The 16782-nt window shown below is 41.9% G+C and overlaps 1 protein-coding gene across 2 annotated transcripts in view; it reads left to right on the forward strand.

Moving 5' to 3' along the window:
* XDH (xanthine dehydrogenase) overlaps positions 1–16782 on the forward strand; it is a 166728-nt gene that overhangs the window by 144694 nt on the left and 5252 nt on the right. For both annotated transcript variants that reach the window (XM_077485875.1, XM_077485874.1), the window contains exons 31-35: positions 857–909; positions 7877–7991; positions 8918–8983; positions 9081–9269; positions 9917–10084. In XM_077485875.1, the coding sequence (XP_077342001.1) occupies positions 857–909; positions 7877–7991; positions 8918–8983; positions 9081–9269; positions 9917–10084 (591 nt within the window). The remainder of the gene's footprint in view (positions 1–856; positions 910–7876; positions 7992–8917; positions 8984–9080; positions 9270–9916; positions 10085–16782) is intronic.

Consider the following 16782-nt stretch of genomic DNA (forward strand, 5'->3'; position numbering starts at 1 on the left):
AACTACACTGCATATGAGCACCACAAACCAAAAATTCCATTTAATTCATTCATAGTATTCAAAGCAAACTCACCCATCCACCCATGTCTCCATGCTTTATTTAGCTTAAAAAAATAATTTGAACCTTGTAGCATTTCTGGCCATTGCCTTCTTGAGTAAGGACAGATGATTCATGTATCAATATCAATCAACATCAATATTTTCCAGTTCTATTTTTGTAGCACGAGCCTTTGAAATTTTGGTGTGTTTAGTTTTGGCCTAAATGGTGTCCCCGTTGTCCTGCAGCGTCTCCCCAGTAGACACAAGAAGCCATCCTGAAGTGCGCCCTCCTAACTGGTAGTGCATTTCACATGCTCTGGCACTATACTCATGGTATGCATGTGCATTACAGGCGCTGTGCTTAGGGGGCACATTTGTATTATGGGCTGCACATGAGAAATATTGAGTCATGTAATCCCAATGTCTGATGTTGCTCAGTGTGCATTCCCAACCAGAAGTACGGTGAAGGCTGAAGAAAAGGACACAGGAAAGAAAAATTGAGTACTGATAAAGTAAAAGTTCAGGGCACAATAAAAGAAAATAACCCTATATTAAAGTTCAGAGCACAATAAAGGAAAATAACCCTATATTAAATACTAGTTGCATGGAACTTAACATCAGCATTGTTAACTAAAGGTTTTGAACAGCTTAAATAACTAGTAATTTTTTTTCTGGTTAATGTTGCCCTCTGCTGGTCAGTCTGTATATTGATTATAAAGTTTAGCACGCCACCTGTAAGGCCCGTGAGTATATTCGCATCTCATTTCAAAGCTATTGGCATGGCATGGGGTGATTAATCTCTTATTCTCTGTTGCAGATAAAAGCGGCTTATGAGGACCGTGTGAGCCTCTCTGTCACAGGATTCTACAAGTATGTCAAACACTTGTTAACATTTGATTCAGCTGAGTTACGTTTTTGTATATTATTACATATTATGGTTTCATTTAGTTATATTCTGTGTTTTCCATAGTTTTCTGTAACAGCAACTACAACTAGAAACAGTATAATTTTTCAAAAAAGCTACACCTTTTATCATTAAAAAGCTGACCTTGAGCTCTAGTCCAGTAACTTTTCATAGGGCTAATGTCATCAGTCTGCTGCAGGCAGGAGGAAGCATTTCCTCAGTCTCCACTCTTCAAGTCTTTAGACTGCAACTTTATAACTTGTTAGTGAATCGCAAGGTCAGAGGCCGATTTGTGTGCAGACATTTGTGAAAACATCTCTGAGCCAGCAACTCAGTCCAGGAAGTAGATGCTAACCCAAAATCCCCTGAACAAAGATGGCCCTGCCCTTCTGGAGAGAGAGACATATTTATGCATAGTCAGATACTGTACTGTGATCAGTAATACATACAGTGCTATGTGTTACACTTATATTTTGCCAGAATCACTTTAGATTTTTTATTATTATTAATATTATTGTTATTATTATACAGGATTTATATAGGGTCAACAGTTTACGCAGCGCTTTACAACATTAGGGAAGACAGTACAATTATAATACAATTCAATACAGAGGGGAATCAGAGGGCCCTGCTCATTAGAGCTTCCAATCTAGGAGGGAGGGTCAAGTTATACAAAAGGGTAATAGCTGTGGGGGATGAGCTAATGGAGAAAATAGTGCAGTTGTTAGATAGAGGCAGGATAGGCTTCTCTGAAGAGGAAAGTTTTCAGGGATTTCCTAAAAGGGGATACATTTGGAGACAGTCTGACAGATTGGGGAAGCGAATTCCAGAGGATGGACGAGGCTCGGGAGAAGTCCTGGAGGTGGATATTGGAGGAGGTGATGAGGGAGCTAGAGAGCAGGAGGTCTTGGGAGGAATGAAGAGGGCGATTAGGTTTGTATTTTGAGACTAGGCTAGTGATGTAGCTGGGGGCAGAGTTGTGGATGGCTTTGTAACTTATTGTTAGTAATTTGAATTTAATTAGTTGGGCAAGTGGCAGCCAATGGAGGGATTGGCAGAGAGGGGTAGCAGACACTGTGCGGTTTGTAAGGTGTATGAGTCTGGCATTAACATTCATGATGGACTGAAGGGGGATAGTCTATTTAAAGGTAAGCCAATGAGGAGGGAATTGCAGTAGTCAAGGTTAGAGATAACCAGGGAGTGAATCAGGAGCTTTGTGGTTTCATTGGTTAGAAAGGGACGAAGTTTAGAGATGTTGTGGAGGTTAAGGCGGCAAGCTTTGGAAAGTGATTGGATGTGGGTCCAAGAGGAGAGTTCAGAGTCCAGGATAACACCTAGCACCCTGACATGTGGGGATGGGTGGATGGTTGTGCCATTGCTCTTGAAAGATAAGGCAGGGGAAGAGGCACGCGGGGGAGGAAATATTGTAAGCTCGGTTTTGGACAAGTTGAGTTTGAGGAAGTGATGTGACATCCATACAGATATGTCTGTTAGTAAGTTAGTGATGCGTGAGGAGACTGATGGAGTGAGTTGAGGGGTGGAGAGATAGATTTGTGTGTCGTGAGAGTAGAAATTATATTGAAAGCTGCCAGAGGCTATGAGCTGACACAGGGAAGTGTAGATTGAAAATAAAAGATCCAAGAACAAAACCTTGGGGGACCCCAACGGAGTAGGGAAGAGGCGTGGAGGAAGTAGAATTGTAAGTGACACTGAAGGTGCGTTGGGATAGGTAGGATGAGAGCCACTGAAGAGCACAGTCACAGAGACCAAGGGAGTAAAGTTTTTTGAGGAGGAGAGGGTGGTTAACCGTGTCAAAGGCAGCTGAAAGATCCAGAAGTAGAAGTACAGAATAGTGTCCGTTGGTTATTGAAGTTAGTAAGTAATTTGTGAGTTTTAAAAGAGCCGTTTATGTGGAGTGTTGAGGGTAACATCCAGATTGAAGGGGATCAAGAAGGTTATTCTTAATGAGGTCACTCAGTTGGTTGTAAACCAGGTGTTAAAGGAGTTTAGAGGAAAAGGGGAGCAAGGAGATAGGGCATAGGTTGTTAAGATTGGTAGGGTCCAAGGACGGCTTTTTAAGTATGGGGGTGAGCAGTGCATGTTTTAGAGCATTGGGGAAAATGCCAGAGGTGAGGGAGAGATTGAATATGTGGGTTAGAGAGTGTAGGATAGAGTCAGAGGGCGACCGTAATATTTGAAAGGGAATACAGGTATAGGGGGCAGGTGGTTATGTGAGCATTAGAAAGGAGTTTAGCAAATTCGTCTGTAGTAACAGATTTGAATAAGGGGAGTGTCAATTGTTCCTGTTGATATGGGGTCTTAACTGGGGGAGATACCTGTAGAGTGGAGATTTCATCACGGATTGTATCAATCTTGTTTTTGAAGTGATTAGCAATCTACTGGGCAGTGAGTGAGTCAGTGGGTGGAGGCGGTGGAGGACGAAGTAGAGAGTTGAAGGTAGAGAAAAGTTTATGGGGACCAGATGAGAAGGTGTTAATAAGAGGTGTAAAATAGGTCTGCTTGGCAGTGTGGAGGAAACAATTGTATTTTTGGAGGGCAGATTTGTATTGGTTGAAGTCTTTGAGAGACTTAGTCTTGTGCCACAGACGCTTAAGAGCGTGACTACGTTTTTTGAGAATTTTAGTGTCATCTGTTTTCCAGGGTTGTAGGGGTGGAGGCCTGATTCTGCATTTAGTGAGGGGAGTGAGCTTGTCCAAGGTGGAGGACAGGGATTTATTGTAGATGGAAGTGGCTTGGTTGGGTCAGGACAGGGGATAGATGTTGTCATAGAGGTGGTCTGTAGCAGAATAGAGGAGAGAAGAGTTGAAGTTGCGAAAGTTTCTACGGGTGATGGTTAGGCGATTGGAGGGAAAGGTGGTGGATGATGGTCGGAGAGAGGAAAAGGATTGTTTGAGAAGTTGCATGTGTAGAAGAATATAAGGTCAAGGGTGTTGCCATTGGAGTGAGTAGAAGCCTGTACCCATTACTTCAGGTCAAATGAAGAGGTTAGGCTAAGAAGTTTCGAAGTAGCAGGAGCGATTGTATTAGCAGGGATGTTGAAATCACCGAGAAGGATTGTTAGAATTTCAGAAGAGAGAAAGTAGGGTAGCCAGGCAGAAAACTCATCAAGGAAAGTTGATAATGGTCCAGGGAGCCGGTAGATCACAGCAAATTTTTAGGGAAGATGGAGAGAATAGATGTATACAGTGAGCTTAAAATGATCAGAGGGAATGAGAGGGAGGGGAGTGAATAACCTGGAAGGTGCTTTGGGGGAATAGGAGGATTCCCATTCCACCTCCCTTGCGTCCATTAGGTCTAGGGGAGCGAGTCCAGTGAAGGTCACCCTGGGAGAGGGAAGCAGGAGAATGGATGTCAGAAGGGATGTCAGTGGCTTGGTTGGGTCAGGACAGGGGAGAGATGTTGTCATAGAGGTGGTCTGTAGCAGAATAGAGGAGAGAAGAGTTGAAGTTGCGAAAGTTTCTACGGGTGATGGTTAGGCGATTGGAGGGAAAGGTGGTGGAAGACAGGGTGATGGTCGGAGAAAGGAAAAGGATTGTTTGAGAAGTTGCATGGAGTGCATACATAGGAGAATACAAGGTCAAGGGTGTTGCCATCGGAGTGAGTAGAAGCCTGTACCCATTGCTTCAGGTCAAATGAAGAGGTTAGACTAAGAAGTTTAGAAGTAGCAGGAGCGTTTGTATTAGCAGGGATGTTGAAATCACAGAGAAGGATTGTGGGAATTTCAGAAGAGAGAAAGTAGGGTAGCCAGGCAGAAAACTCATCAAGGAAAGTTGATAATGGTGCAGGGGGCCGGGAGATCACAGCAAATTTTTAGGGCTGTTGGAGAGAATAGACGTACACAGTGAGCTTCAAATGATCAGAGGGAATGAGAGGGAGGGGAGTGAATAACCTGGAAGGTGCTTTGGGGGAATAGGAGGAATCCCATTCCAGCTCCCTTGCGTCCAGGCCTAGGGGAGTGAGTCCAGTGAAGGCCACCCTGGGAGAGGGAAGCAGGAGAAGGGATGTCAGATTTGTGGAGCCAGGTTTCAGTGACAGCAAGTAGATTAAAACAATTAGTGACAAAGAGGTAATGAACAGCGGTGAGTTTGTTGCAGACAGAGCGAGCGTTCTAAAGGGCGCAGGAGAGGGGGAGGCTGGCATTTGGGAAGAAGAGGAATGGAGACTAAATTGCGTAGATTGCGACTACTGCCAGAGGGTGTAGGGTGATGGGTGTGTTGGGTACAGTTAAATAAGGGAGGCCCAGGGTTAGGGTTTGGTGCTGTCTGTAAAATGCTATGTTATTAAACACTCCTTTAAAGTGGTTATAAACTGCTGAAATTAAAAATGAACAAAGCATATCCTTCCATAGCATGTACCTGCCTTCATCCGAAGCACTTCATGTGATTTCTCTCTGCTTTCTCATTCCTCTGCTATCTGAGTCACTGCTGACAGTCTATGTCAACCCTGGTTTATTTATTAGACCAACACAAAGTGGCACATAATTGTGAAGTGGAAGGAAAATGATTTGCCAAATTTTTTCCAAATAAATATCTGAAAAGTTTGGCATTTGTATTCAGCCCCCTTTACTCTGACACCCCTAACTAGAATTTAGTGGTACCAATTCCCTTCAGAAGTCACCTAATTAGTAAATAGAGTTCACCCGTGTGTGTGATTTAATCTCAGTATAAATACAGCTGTTCTGTGAAGCCCTCAGAGGTTTGTAAACAAACAGCATCACGAAGGCCAAGGAACACACCAGATAAGTCAGGGATAAAGTTGTGGAGAAGTTTAAAACAAGATTAGGTTATAAAAAAAATATCTCAAGCTTTGAACACTGTTCAATCCACCATCTAAACTGACAGACCGGGCAAGGAGAGCATTAATCAGATAAACAACCAAGAGGCCCATGGAAACTCTGGATGAGCTGCAGAGATACACAGCTCAGGTGGGAGAATCTGTCCACAGGACAACTATTATGCCTTGTACACACGGTTGGAAATTCCAACGGAAAAGGCCAGATCGGATTATATTGTCGGAAAAACCAATCGTGTGTGGGCTCTATTGGAGCAGGATCTCAAATTTTCCGTCAAAAAAATCAAATCTGACGTTTTCCGATCGTTTGTAGAGAATTCCGATCGGACAAAGTGCCACGCATGTGCAGATCAAATTACAACACCAAAGCTATTGGCTACTAGCCTCAACGTAGTCCTGTCGTAACAAACGAATGTCATCCCGTTCAGAACAATCGGATTTTCCGACAGCTTTATCCGACCGTGTGTATGCAACACCAACACGGATTTTGTTGTCGGAATGTCCGACCATGTGTACGGGGCATTAGCCGTGCACTTAACAAATCTGGCCATTATGGAAGAGTGGCAAGAAATCCATAAGATGTCCCATTTGCAGTTTGCAGTTTGTGAAAAGCCATGTGGGGGACATGGCAAACGTGGAAAAAGTGCTCTGGTCAGATGAGACCAAAATTGAACTTTTTGGCCTAAAAGCAAAACACTATGTGTGGTGGAAAACTAACACTGCACATCACTCTGAACACACCATGCCAACCATGAAACATGGTGGTGGCAGCATCATGTGCTGGGGATGCTTTTCTACAGCAGGAACAGAGAAGCTAGTCAGAGTTTATTGGAAGATGGAGGGAGTCAAATACAGGGAAATCTTAGAAGAAAACCTGTTAGACTCTGCAAAAAACTTGAGACTGGGGCAGGGGTTCACCTTACAGAAGGAAAACGACCCTAAACATACAACCAATGGAATGGTTTAGATCAAAGCATATTCATGTGTTAGAATTCCCCAGTCAAAGTCCAGACCTAAATCCAATTGAGAATCTGAGGCAAGACTTTCTGTTCACAGATGCTCTCCATCCAATCTGACAGAGCTTGAGCTATTTTGCAAAGAAGAATGGGCAAAAATGTCCCTCTCTAGATGTGCAAAGTTGGTAGAGACCTCCCCAAAAAGACTTGCAGCTGTAATTACAGCGAAAGGTGATTCTACAAAGTATTGACTCAGGGGGGCGCCATACAAATGTACTCCACACTTTTCACATATTTATTTGTCAAAAATGTTGAAAACCATTTATCATTTTCTTTCCACGTCACAATTATGTGCCACTTTGTGTTGGTCTATCACATAAAATCCCAATAAAATACATTTGAATTTTTGGTTGTAACATGACAAAATGTGGAAAATGTCAAGGGGTATGAATACTTTTTCAAGGCACTGTATATTGTACAATCACATCAGTCCCTGCCCTCAAAAAGCTTACAATCTAAGTTCCCATTCATACATACACATACTCGGGCCAGTTTGGACAGGATCCAATTAACCTTCCAGCATGTCTTTGGAGTGTGGGAGGAAACCAGAGTACCCAGAGGAAAGCCACACAGGCACAGGGAGAACATGCAAACTGAATGCAGTTAGTTCTGTGGTTGGGAATTAAACCAACAACCCTAGTGCTGCTAGGCAGAAGTGATAACCACTTAGCCACTGTGCTGCCCCAGTTAATTAAAAAAAAAACTTTCTTACAGTAATATAAAAAAAAAAAAAAAAATATATATATATATATATATATATATATATATATATATATATATATATAAAAATCTATCTACTCTTCCTGAAGGGAGATCTTTGTATCCATGAGATATGCTGGATGTTTTTTTTATCTTGTTGTGAACAAACACCATTATTAAAAGATTTTTTTGGTTCCTTGTTCTGGCTCTCTCACAGCATTAAAAAGATGGGTCAAACCACTCCCCAATTTATCCAAACTGAAGCAAATTGCTTTGACAAATACTTTATATGTTTATTAATATTTTATACGTTCAGTGAAAAAACTCATATAATAACAATTTATAAACTTGCTCATTTAAAAAATATAGACTGGATCCATTTTGATTTGCCTTTTGTTAATTTCAGGACTGAAGGAATCGGGTACGACCCCATAAAGAATGAGGGCAACCCCAGCAACTACTTCAGCTATGGAGTAGCATGTTCTGAAGTTGAGATTGACTGTTTAACTGGTGACCACAAGGTATCAACACCCAAATTGTTACTTGGAATTGGAAGTTTTTCTTGAGTTTACTTAACACCAGGCTCCATCAGTTTTTAGCAGTTGGGTGACATTACCACTAACAATACCATAGAAAATTTGTAGCCTAGCCACTAGAGGGAGCACTCTTTGGTTCAATGCAAATAGTATCTCTATCTCTTTTTCTCTCTCAGAAACTATAGAGATAAGGTATTAGCCACACAGGCACTCAAATTATTTAAATGGGTCAGTTGTATTCCAAAAGTCGATAAGTGGTGGAACAGTATAGGGTAAGCAATGCACAGTACTTCTAAGCATGAAGCAGAAACTGCATATGTAACTAGCAAACATTTTAAATTCATAATTATAAACAATACAAAAAAGCAAGGTAATTAAATATTATCTCCCATTAATAAGCGTAACTGTGTTTCAGGCTTACCCCTTAATCCTTCTCGTCCTAGTGGCTCTGCCTCTTCCTACTTCCAGTTGTGTTGAATCTGTGACACGCTGAGTCCTCTGATGTTCTAAAGAAGTGGTGGTTGGTCCTCAATGATACACAGTCTCTGTGCTGAGGTGGCCATCATAATAGAGGCAGGGTTTTGCTTCCTCATGTTAGGTCCTCCAACAAAGAGAACTGTGAGCAGCACGTGGTGACATCACCAAATCTTAGTCTAGCAATCAGAAGAAGCAGTATAGTGCCTGTGATCTCACACTCTACATATACAGCTATGAAGCTACAAAACAGGAGTGCCAAGGCATACTTACATATCAGGAAGTTCAATGGTATTTTTCAGGAGAAATTCAAGACAAAAAGTAGATTTTCCAGGTACTGCTTAGGTACAATTAACATTTCTAAATGCTCCTTATGAAAGAAAGAAATCTTCAGTTTTTGAGTTCAGGTCCACATTAATATTCCAACCTTTTTATAGAACCTGCGTACAGATATAGTAATGGATGTTGGCACCAGTCTTAACCCCGCAATAGACATAGGACAGGTGAGTAACTCAGAACTGCTAGTTGTTGCTAATTTACCCAAACCTACCTGGTCACTATGGTGGCACCAGAATGGAAGTTATCTATATGTCCACACAGGTTGAAGGAGCTTTTGTACAAGGCATTGGCCTGTTTACCATGGAAGAGTTGAAGTATTCTCCAGAGGGCAACCTATATACACAAGGCCCCGGGATGTACAAAATTCCAGCTTTTGGTGACATCCCAGCAGAATTCAATGTATCCCTCCTGCGTGATTGTCCGAACAGCAAAGCTATCTACTCTTCCAAGGTATGACCTTTTAGATTAACGTCTCTGACTTGGGAATTGGTAATGTAAAGCACTAAGGAAAGGAACTTACTCTGAAAATATCAACTCTCTAGCATAGACATTTTCCTCAGCATATTTCAAAGAATATTGATTGAGGCCAGTCACGGCCCCATTCAAAGATGGTGAAAAGTTACAGACTTAATGTGGACGTTTTAGTACTTCAAGGCTAAGGAAGGCCATAGATTATGCAATTTTCTTTCCTTCAACCATGGGTGGAAGGAAAGAAAGTTGTTTCAATTCCCCATCAACACAGTCAGTGTTGATGGGGGAATCCCTCTCGCTTATGTGTTCTGCCTGCGGCTCAGAGTGGGGGAGCCTTTACTGCCAGCAGTGCACCATGATTAGTATTGCCGGCTAAAGCCGGCAGCACTAATCATTCGAGAAAACCCAACAGGCTGGTTGTACACAAGACGATCGATAGATTCACTTGTGCACAACCAGGGTGCCTATACATGGATCTAAATTTGTCCGATCCCTGCTGAAAATTTGACAATGTGCCATTTATCTTTAGGCCTCATACACACGGACGTTATAAAAAATGTTTTCTTTAGATCTGCTTTAATTACATCCTATTAATTGAGTTGTTGCAATTTTTGTGTATATTCCAGGCTGTTGGCGAACCTCCTCTTTTCTTGTCAGCCTCCATATTCTACGCCATTAAGGATGCCCTCACATCAGCCAGAACAGAATCTGGCATTACTGGGCCATTTAGACTGGACAGTCCAGCCACTCCGGAGAGAATACGAAATGCCTGTGTGGATCAATTCACCAAACTGGTATGAGAGTATTTACAGCTCTACACAGTCCTGTAAACAGGAATATGTCACCAGAATCCTTCACTGCCCAAGCCTATTATATTGATGGCTCTGGTGTAGACATTGTAATTTAGGATTGTGGATGTATGAGGTTTAAAAAATACCCAGTCTACACCATTCAACACAGCACTAAACAAATCATGGGAATGTAGGCCGCACCCCCCAAATACCTCAACAATAACACTTAATTAATTAAAGACACTTGGCATATAATTGGCCGTGAAGTTTTTGCAACATTAAAAATATCGAAAATCTATGTCATATAGGCGAACTCCATCTACCCTCTACAAACCTGCAAAACCTCCCTCCAGATCCCTATGTCTATAGCAAAAACCTCCAATAATTGGTATATATTTTTCCATACATCTATTTACCCGGCGCCTAATTTTCTCCAATTTTTTAATTGGGCATCCTGTAGCCATAACAGCCTTGGAACTATTTCGGAAAAAATTATGGTGGTATTCGGGGAAGCTAATTTAAATTGAATAAAGGTCAAGCTTCACTCAAAATTTCTCAGAATCCAACAATAGATTGGGTGTATAGCACCTCTTCCTGGCTCTTTTGTTAGCCCAAAAAATGAGAGAAAAGAGTGAAAAGAGTGACCCAGGATCCAAATGCATCTTCTACCACCTATAAAATTAAAGAGAGTGGATCAGGTCTGACATACAATTGAAATCAGTGAGAATCCCACCTGCCCAGTTTTTTAACAATGGCATCTTCAAGGCCCATCCTTGCAGCTTGGTCAGTGCACCAATTATAAAGGAATGAGAAGTAAAATTAAGTAAATGTAGACCTAACTTTCTCAAGCATTTTTTAAACTCTTAAATTGGTATCTAGTGAGGGGGGGATTCGTCAAAATGAACCAAAAAGGGGCCCTCACAAAAAGGCCTTATTAATGTGTAATCGTTTACGATCCATAATGGACAAATATCCACATCTCCACAACTATAAAGGCAGATCCACACACCTGCTGAACAAGTTTTAGAACTAGGAATACTTACATTTATTTATTCCTGATCTATAAACCAAAGCATGGTGTTTCAATAAACCTGAACTTGACCTCTTATTTTTTGGTAACAATTCTGAAATTCTCATTGCTTCAAAAAATGCTAACACAAATGCAGTTTTAAGTGCTTCCTGACCAGCGCACGTCGGCAGAATGGCACGGACAGGCAAATGGGTGTACAGGTACGTCCCTTTAAAATTGCCACCATACCATCGCGTGCCCACCACCAGAGGCGCGCGCAAGTGCTGGTTGGGACCCCCATAAATCCGACCGCGGGTCCCGCGGACTCGATCGCCGCAGGGATACCCACGATCGTCTCACGGGGAGGAAGCAAGGAGAGATGCCGATGTAAACAGCATCTCACCGTTCTGCCTAGCAACAAATGACACTGATCTCTGCTCCTCTGCTCCCAGAGATCAGTGATATGTAAATCACAGCCATGCCCCCACAGTTAGAAACACGCCCCTAGGACACACTTAACCCCTACACTGCCACCTCCTGGTTAAACCCTTAACTGCCAGTGTCATTTACACAGCAATCAGTGCAGTTGTATAGCACTGATTGCTGTATAGATGACAACGGTCCCAAAAATGTGTCAAAAATGTCCGATGTGTCCGCCATAATGTCGCAGTCACAATAAAAATCGCTGCTCATCGCCATTACTAGTAAAAAAAAAATATTAATAAAAATGCCATAAAACGATCCCCTATTTTGTAAACGCTATAACTTTTGCGCCAACCAATCAATAATCCCTTTTTGCGATTTTTTTAACCAAAAATATGTATAAAATACGTATTGGCCTAAACTGAGGAAAAAAATATTTTTATATATTTTTGGGGGATATTTATTATAGCAAAAAGTAAAAAATAATGCATTTTTTTAAAATTTGTCGCTCTTTTTTTGTTTATAGCGCAAAAAATAAAAACCGCAGAGGTGATCAAATACCACCAAAAGAAAGCTCTATTTGTTGGAAAAAAAAGACGTCAATTTTGTTTGGGAGCCACGTCGCACGACCGCGCAATTGTCAGTTGAAGCGACGCAGTGCCGAATTGCAAAAAGGGGTCTGGTCTTTGACCAGCAAAATGGTCCGGTCTGAAAGTGGTTAAAGAAAAATGATACACCTGCTAAAATTTTAGCAATGTGGCTATAAGATAATTCTAGCTGCATAAGGGTGCATAAAAATACTTGGATGTCTTTTTCCAAAGGAGAATGAAACTGCTGAACAAATTCCTTTGAGAATTGAATACACCGGTACCATGCAGCTGAATATTCAGCCCATGTACTATCAGCCACGAATGCTTGATTGAATTCATCAGAATCTCTAAATTAGGTTCCACAGTTGGTCTGGACATACTTAACCTTCCTCGTCTGTATTGGGTAGTAGCTGAAAGAATTTGCATATATCTGTAACTGAGATAAGGCATCTGTCATTTGATTCTCCTTGCCTGGCACATGTTTTGCTTTTAGCCATATGTTAAAGCATAAGCATAGATAAACTAGGTACCAAAGTAATTTTATAACAAACATGGATTTTGTTCATAAAGAATTAAGTGCATAAATGACTCCCTTGTTGTCAGAGTTAATTAATATTCTTTTATTAGTGAATTTCTCACCCCATATATCTAACACTACTACTAATGGGAATCATTTTAGTAGAACTATGCTCTTAGTGGCTTTAAGTTGTATCCATCTATCTGGCGATACACCGCAGCACCAGTGGGTATTCTATATTTCAGAAAAACCACAAGACCTAGCTGCATCTGTATACAATTCCAAGTCAGACGAAAATACAAATTCCTCCTGAAAAAATGAATGCCCATTGTAAATGTTAAAGAATTTCATCCAAACCAGAAAGTCTTCCTTAAACTCTAATGATAATCTGATGTGGGAAAATGGAGATTTCAATCCAGACATGGATAAATATAGGGGACGGGAGAATATCCTTCCCACTGGCATAACTCTGGTCGTGAAAGACCAAGAGTCCTAATAATGACTGAAGTTCTTTTAATAATATTTTCATACGTCTTAGCCCTTGTACACACGGTCGGAGAATCCGTCGGAATGAGTCCTATCGGACCGTGTCGTCGGATAATCCGACTGTGTGCGGTATGCATCGGACTGATTCCATCGGAATATCCGTCGGACCCAATTTTCCAACATGTTGGAAATATTTCCCGACCAACTGGTTCGATCGGACATACTCCGATCATGTGTAGAGAATTTTGATCGGACCAAGTGCTACGCATGCTCTGATCAAATTCCTACATCAAAGCTATTGGCTACTAGCCTGAACGTAGTTTCATCATAACGAAATTACGTCATCACGTTCTGAATGATCGGATTTTTCGACAACTTTGTCCGACCGTGTGTATGCAACAGTTTCGGACAAGATCCGACGGAGAAAATCCGACGGATTTGGTTGTCGAAATCTCAGACCGTGTGTACAGGGGCTAAGAAACTAAGAAATCATGGCTTTGATTTTTTCAATTTTATCCAAGGGCAATTGAAATTCTAATAATTTTGTATCTGTTTTTATCTCTAAAAACTCAATAGATGTAGATGGGAACACGTTTTTTTCTGCAGCTAGAGGAACCCCAAAATTTTTTGTGATAATCCCAAACAATTGCAGCATAAGGAAGCAAATAGGGGAACGAGCAGGACCGATAAACAGACAGTCATCAAGGTAGTGCAATATACCTTCATGACCTGACTCAAGAGACCACCCATTGCAGAAATTAAGCAAATTTCTCGAAGTACGCACATGAGACTGAACACCCCATAGGGAGACACGTCTTAATAAAATTGATTCTCAAAAATCAGATCTAATGAATTATTTGAAGCCGGGTTAATTGGCAGTAGTCTGAATGCTGATTTAATATCCGCTTTAGCAAGTAATGCAGCTTTACCAAATTTCCTAATATGATAATTGGCATCCTCAAAAGTGCAATAAGAGATAGACATTCATCAATCTCATCATTGAATGATGAACCATTAGGGAATAAGAGATAATGGATCAAACAAAATTAGTTTGGCTCCTTTTTGAGAACGATCCCCTAGGGGGATATTCTGAAATTTGGAAATGGTGGGGTATTAAATGGTCCAGCTATTCTCCCTACCCTAATTTTTTCATGCAATTTTTTCCCTAACAATATGATTAAAGTTCATAACGGATTTAAAATTGTTCACTAATACACATCCATTGCCTTTAAAGTGGTTGTAAACCCTTACAACACACTTTGACCTACAGGTAAGCCTAGATTAAGGCTTAACTGTAGGTCCAAGAAATACCTCCTAAACCTATACGGTTTAGGAGATATTTGCCCGAAGACAGGCACCGCTGTCTACGGCGCTTGTTGGCTCCCGTGCACATGCGCGGGAGTGACATCATCGCGGCTTCGCCGAATGACAGCGGCGGAGCTGCAAGATCCCACCGAGAAGATGGATGCGCCGGACTGCAGGGGACAGCAGTGACTTCGCTGGCTCCTGTGTCAGGTAAGTGACACATAATGGACTACTATGCGATGCATAGTAGTCCATTATGCTTTGCCTTTGCAGGGAATGAAAGAGGAAGTAAACCCATCAGGGTTTACTTCCTCTTTAAATACAGGTAAAGGGAAACCCCTAGAAAAGCCATCAGTTAAAAACTTAGCTGTCTCCTGATCTTGGTACAGTTCAAGCCATTGCTGCATGCCTGGCAGATTCACCGGAGTGTAAGCTTTTGGCCAGGTTATCTTTTTTGACCATGAAAATTGGCGCTCCATTTAAAACATTTATGTAAGGGATGAGGTCCTGAGCAGTGAGAGCATTCATACTTATATTTGCATACTGGTACCAGCCTAATCCACCAAAGCTTCTGTATGCTTCTAGTACATGCTACAGGTGTTGGAAAAGACCTGTACAGTATTTGGGATGTTTTTCCCCTAGAACACTAGCATAAATAGTAAAAGCCTGAAACCAATTTTGAAATGACCTCGCCACAGACCTACGTCTCTCTTCCTCAGGCTTATCGTCAGATTTTTTATCTTCTCTGTTAAAAAATTATTTTGCAGAGGGAAGTAATGACAAAATGTCTACAAACTGCCCTTTCCATATCTTATCCTTAACCTGAGCAGAAAGGTGGTATCCCAATGGCGAGATTTCACGCGGCAATGTTACTTACAAGCATGACTCTGGAATGACTTTTTCCCCAAAACATTTTTTTGATCACTTTTATTCCTATAACAAAGAATGTAAACATCCCTTGTAATAGGAATATGGCATGACAGGTCCTCTTTCCAGTGAGATATGGGGTCAATAAGACCCCACATCTCACCTCTAGGCTGGGAAGCCTGAAATAAAAAAAACTAAAAAAAAACGATCTTGGCTCCCCAGCTGAATCGGCACCATTCGGTTGAATGCATAGGCTGGGCGCGACGTCATAAAATTGCGCCCGGCCTCCGACGATCAAAAAGCCTTTGAAAAATTGCTGCGCAAATACCAAAGTTGCAACAACCTACATTATATTCTCTAGGGTCTCTGCTAAAAAAACATATATAATGTTCGGGGGTCTATGTAATTTTCTGTAGGAGAGAAATGTCAGAATTGGCCTAGGTGGCAAGGGGTTAACGCAATCAGCTAACCTATTAATGGATTCCATTATGTTATTTAAAATGTGTGATAACTCACCCTGACCGCTAGATGTCGCTGGTGTCTTAGCCTACGTTGAGTTAGTCAGGTGTTGCTCACTAAAGCCTCCGGTGGACACAATAGGTATTTCTTTTTCACTTTGACTGGAATTACTTGCCTACCCCCAGACTATTACTGGGTGGGATATGTTGAGTAATTATTCCTGCTGAAGTTGCCTCCTCTTCAGCCATCCCAGTGGATGCTGGTTTAGTCGCCCACCTACCTCTGCTCCTGGGCGGCATTAGGGATAATACTCTCCTCCTCCTTTTTTCCCTAAGGCTGGTTCTTCTATTTACCTCAGTATTAGCTGCAGTACAAATGTTTGGGGGGCTCAAACAAACTGAAAAATTCTGAAAAAAAAAACCCATCAAATGCTGCCAGTGTGCCATATCGAATGCTGCCAGTGTGCCCCCCGCCCGCCGTCTGCACTTACCCTGTCTTGGTGGGACAGCTCCTCGATGTCTTCACCCATCCTCTCTTCCCTTCCTCTGCTATGATTGGACCCCTGATAGGCGTCCAATCACAACGCCTGTCATTTCAGTTAATCAGGTGACAGGTTACAGATCCGAGCACTGGATTGGTGGAGAGGCGGTTTAGTGTTAGAAAAGCGAATATTCATTTGCTTTTCTAACACAGCTGAAAGACCTGCGAGAGCCCAGAATGGCACTTGCAGGTCACCTTTTTTTGAGGCCTATTAGAACCTATGGCTTTAATCAGGGGGTTCAAAAAAAAAACTGCTGCTGTAATTTAGCATCCGGTGCCCTAAAAGAGGCCGGACTCCTGAATAGAGGGTGGCAGCGGCGACAATAGAAAGATTCATGCAATTATCTATTGGTGCTAGAGGGGGTGGCAGGAGAGAGGGGGCGGTGTCTATGTGCCCTTATGGACGCACCTCCACCGATTAACCGCTTCTTCCGGAGGCGCCATACTGACTTCTCCTTCCTCCAGAGAGGTATGCGGCCGTGTTGGCGAGCCTGGCTTGTTCTGC

Source organism: Lithobates pipiens, unplaced genomic scaffold, assembly GCF_037356315.1.
Source record: "Lithobates pipiens isolate NorthernLeopardFrog02 unplaced genomic scaffold, aLitPip1_a1.2 Scaffold_18, whole genome shotgun sequence".
Classification (NCBI taxonomy): Eukaryota; Metazoa; Chordata; class Amphibia; order Anura; family Ranidae; genus Lithobates; species Lithobates pipiens.